This window comes from Tachysurus vachellii, chromosome 10 (genome assembly GCF_030014155.1).
Source record: "Tachysurus vachellii isolate PV-2020 chromosome 10, HZAU_Pvac_v1, whole genome shotgun sequence".
Classification (NCBI taxonomy): Eukaryota; Metazoa; Chordata; class Actinopteri; order Siluriformes; family Bagridae; genus Tachysurus; species Tachysurus vachellii.
The window spans coordinates 5427419-5432418 of NC_083469.1; the positions used below are offsets into that span (position 1 = coordinate 5427419).

Sequence of the window (5000 nt, forward strand, 5' to 3'; positions counted from 1 at the left end):
CGCACACATGCTTAACTACACACTACATTTACACACACTTAACTACACACTTTTACACAGACACATATACTTAAATACATACTTTTACACACAGACACACACTTAACTACACACTTTTACACACACTTTACATACCTTTACACACAGACACATACACACGCACACATGCTTAACTACACACTACATTTACACACACTTAACTACACACTTTTACACAGACACATATACTTAAATACATACTTTTACACACAGACACACACACAGACATGCTTAACTACACACTTTGACACAGACACATACACTTAACTACATACTCTTACACACACACACACTTTCCTTCACACACACAAACACTCGATTTTTCAATTAGAAAAGTTTTCATTCACTTTTATTCCCTTTCAGTCGTTTTTCTTTCTTCCTTTTATTGCATTCTTTTTCATTTGTTATCTTTACTCTAAATTTTATTCTGTTCATTTCTTTTGTTTTTCTTTCTCTACACCTCTCTCTACATGTAATTATGTAAATATATTTGTAATTAAGATGCATTTTTCTGTCCTGTTTTTTTTTTGTCTTTTTCTTTTACGGTTTTCCTAATTTTTTGTTTTCCATTTGTTCTCTTTAGGATCTTGTGCTTTCTTTTTTATTCTGTTCTGTTTGATTTGATCATGTTCTGTTATTTTAGTAACAGCATGGTTGTGTTAATCCTCAGAAGATTTCCTCCCCAATGCTTTCATCTTGTTTCTCTTAATTAAATTGTAATTTAACCTCAGACCGTAACCAATGTACACTGAAGCACCATGTTTGTCAGCTTCCCAGTGCAGATGTCATTATAGTTGGATGTGACAGAATTCTGATTTATTTAAGATGTTCAGTGCGGCACCTAAACACACTTACACTGTGTGAGGAACGTCATCCTAAACCAGAGCCTGTGTTCAGACAGTTTGATGAACGAGTGCGGTGTGTGTCGGCACACGTTCTCATCAGACAAAAAGGTCATTTGAGAAAAAGTGAATGTTTTTTCCCCCTTTTTTTCTCACTTAACTCAGTGTTTGATTGTGTGTTTGCTCAACCAGTGTGAAAGAACCCCCCCCCCTCCATGTCTTTATTTTTCTCTCTATATATCTCTAATTTGTTCGCGCTCTCTCTCTCTCTCTCTCTCTCTCTCTCTCTCTCTCTCTCTCTCTCTCTCTCTCTCTCTCTCTCTCTCTCTCTCTCTCTCTCTCTCTCTCTCTCTCTCTCTCTCTCTCTGTCTCTCTCTCTCTCTCTCTCTGTCTGTCTCTCTTTCTCTCTCTCTTTCTCTCTCACTCTCTCTCTTTCCATGCCTTTATTTTTCTTATATATATATATATAATTTGTTCGCTCTCTCTCTCTCTCGCTCTCTCTCTTTCTCTCTTTCTCTTTCTCTCTCTCTCTCTCTCTCTCTCTCTCTCTCTCTCTCCTTCTCTCTCTCTCTCTCTCTCTTTCTCTCTCTGTCTGTCTCTCTTTCTCTCTCTCTTTCTCTCTCACTCTCTCTCTATTTCCATGTCTTTATTTTTCTCTATATATATCTCATTTGTTATTGTTATTTCTCTCTCTCTCTCTCTCTCTCTCTCTCTCTCTCTCTCTCTCTCTCTCTCTTACAGATACAGATATTGGCACGTTCCAGTTTTATGAGAAAGGGGACTCAGGTAAGGATGTAAAATTCACTGTCACTCACTTGCTGACTCATTCATTTCTCTCTCTCTGTCTCTCTCTGTCTCTCTCTGTCTCTTAACATAATTGACTTTAGTCATCCCTCTGAAGTTAACGCATGCATCCCACAGCACATATTCTTTTTCTGTAGGCGTCTATCCTCCATTTGTCCTCTGTGGAGTTTCTCAGCTCCTCTCTTTACATTGCTGACTGGTTCAGTAGAGTCTATAGTTGTGTACATGAAAAGGCCACTATACCTGAGACTACATCGTGTCTATGTGTTATAGCTTACACAAGTGTGTGTGTGTGTCTGTGTGTGTGTGTGTCTGTGTGTGTGTCTGTGTGTGTGTGTGTGTGTGTCTGTCTGTCTGTGTGTCTGTGTGTGTCTGTGTGTGTCTGTGTGTGTCTGTGTGTGTCTGTGTGTGTCTGTGTCTGTGTGTGTGTGTCTGTGTGTGTGTGTCTGTGTGTGTGTGTCTGTGTGTGTGTCTGTGTGTGTGTCTGTGTGTGTCTGTGTGTGTGTGTCTGTGTGTGTGTCTGTGTGTGTGTCTGTGTGTGTGTCTGTGTGTGTGTCTGTGTGTGTGTCTGTGTGTGTGTCTGTGTGTGTGTCTGTGTGTGTGTCTGTGTGTGTGTTCGAGTACTGCTTTCTCCATTTGTCTCCACCAGAGGGTGCAGCAGCTCTACCAAGATGAAGAGATGAATTGTGTGTGTGTGTGTGTGTAAGGTCAAAGGTTATGGAATATAAAACATAGGTCTTATAAAACCCGCCACGAACAGCACACGTTAGTGTTTCCGAATCCACGACTCCTGAATCGACTCATCAATTCTTCAGGAGTCAAAACACAATAAACTCCAGTAGAATTGTCAGGATGCCGACATACCATTTGACTCACATACTCATTTTGACACACACCTCATTTCAGCCGAAAAAGCAGATCTTTTAACAGATCTCTCTCTCTCTCTCTCTCTCTCTCTCTCTCTCTCTCTCTCTCTCTCTTTTCAGTTTTTCCTGCAGATCAGCATTACTACAGTGAGAAGCAGAACTTTACAGAGAGTGAGTCCTCTACCTTTTGTAATCATTTCTGTGTCTGTGTGTGAGAGACTTGTAGTCTATCTATCTATCCATCCATCCATCCATCCATCCATCCATCCACAGTGCCCTGTAGAAAAGCGAAAAATCCAACCTTTCATTTAAGTACGTTACTTTGGTTTTAAAAAAAAACCCACAAATTTAGAAAAGAAAAAAAAAAACTTGAAATCATGTGTCCCACAATTATTGGCACCCCTGATGTTAATACTTTGCACAACCCCCTTTTGCCAACAATACAGCACTTAATCCTCTCCTATAACATTTCACAAGATTGGAGAACACAGAGAGAGGGATCTTTGACCATTCTTCTTTGCACAATCTTTCTAGATCATCCAGTGTCCCGGGTCCTCTCTTATGCACTCTCCTCTTTAGCTCGTCCCACAGGTTTTCGATTGGGTTGAGGTCTGGGGACTGAGATGGCCATGGGAGGACCTTGAGTTTGTGACTGCTGAACCATTTTTCTGTAGATTTTGCCCACTGTAGACCCAATGACGATCCATCTTCAGCTTTCTGGCAGAGACCATCAGGTTTTTATTTAAAATGTCCTGGTAGTTCAAAGCGTTCATAATGCCATGCACCCTAACAAGGTTCCCATGGCCTTTGGAAGAGAAACAGGCCCACAGCATCACAGATCCTCCACCATACTTCACGGTGGGCATGAGGTGCTTTTCGGCATACTCATCTATTGTTTAACGCCAGACTCACTTAGAGCTCAATCTGACCAAAGCACACGATCCCAGTTGAAGTCCCAGTACCGCTTAGCAAACTCCAGACGTTTACGTTTGTGAGTGTTAGTGAGAAAAGGCTTTTTCCTTGCATGCCTCCCAAACAGCTTGTTGGCATGTAGAGAGCGTCTGATGGTTGTTATGGAGACTTTGTGACCCCAAGATGACACTCTTCGATGCAATTCTGTGACAGTGAGCTTAGGACATTTTTTTTACTTCTCTTACCATCCTCTTCACTGTGCGTTGTGGCAAGATAAACCTGGGACCTCTTCCAGCCTTGTTTGTCACTGTTCCAGTTGTTTTAAACTCCTTAATGATTCCTCTGACTGTAGATACGGGCAAGTTAAGGCGAGTGGCTATTTTCTTGTACCCATTGACTGACTTATGAAGGCCTCTGTGTCATGTCATATTTATACCCCAGGGAAACAGGAAGTCATGAATTACTAATTAAAAGTTCCTAGATACCCTGACCAACTTTAGCAACTACAGAAAAATACATTTAAAAAAAAATAAATGTAATTTTTCAGAGGAATTGTTAGGGGTGCCAATAATTGTGGGACACATGATTTCAAGTTTTTTTTTTCTAAATGTGTGATTTTTTTATTTATTTTTTTTTACTTCCAAAGTAATGTACTTAAATGAAAGGTTGGATTTTTCTCTTTATTTGCATTTGGGTTCTATGTTGTTTAAAAAAAAGGAGAATTTTTAGAAGTCCACGACCACATCTTAAACAGGGGTGTCAATAATTGTGGAGGGCACTGTATCTATCTATCTATCTATCTATCTATCTATCTATCTATCTATCTATCTATCTATCTATCTATATCTGTCTATCTATCTATCTATCTATCTATCTATCTATCTATCTATATCTGTCTGTCTATCTATCTATCTATCTATCTATCTATCTATCTATCTATCTATCTATCTATATCTGTCTATCTATCTATCTATCTATCTATCTATCTATCTATCTATCTATATCTGTCTATCTGTCTGTCTATCTATCTATCTATCTATCTATCTATCTATCTATCTATCTATCTATCTATCTATCTATCTATATCTGTCTATCTGTCTGTCTATCTATCTATCTATCTATCTATCTATCTATCTCTGTCTGTCTGTCTGTCTATCTATCTATCTATCTATCTATCTATCTATCTATCTATCTATCTATCTATCTATCTATCTATCTATCTATCTATATCTGTCTGTCTATCTATCTATCTATCTATCTATCTATCTATCTATCTATCTATCTATCTATCTATCTCTGTCTGTCTGTCTGTCTATCTATCTATCTATCTATCTATCTATCTATCTATCTATCTATCTATCTATCTATCTACCTATCTATCTACCTATCTCTGTCTGTCTGTCTGTCTGTCTGTCTATCTATCTATCTATCTATCTATCTATCTATCTATCTATCTATCTATCTATCTATCTATCTATCTATATCTGTCTATCTATCTATCTATCTATCTATCTATCTATCTATCTATCTATCTATC

The 5000-nt window shown here is 38.5% G+C and overlaps 1 protein-coding gene across 1 annotated transcript in view; it reads left to right on the forward strand.

The window, feature by feature from the left end:
• Positions 1 to 5000, forward strand: part of wdpcp (WD repeat containing planar cell polarity effector) — a 98173-nt gene that overhangs the window by 29143 nt on the left and 64030 nt on the right. Inside the window, exons 3-4 of the mRNA XM_060879494.1 lie at positions 1623 to 1667; positions 2672 to 2722. Coding sequence (XP_060735477.1) covers positions 1623 to 1667; positions 2672 to 2722 — 96 coding nt within the window. The remainder of the gene's footprint in view (positions 1 to 1622; positions 1668 to 2671; positions 2723 to 5000) is intronic.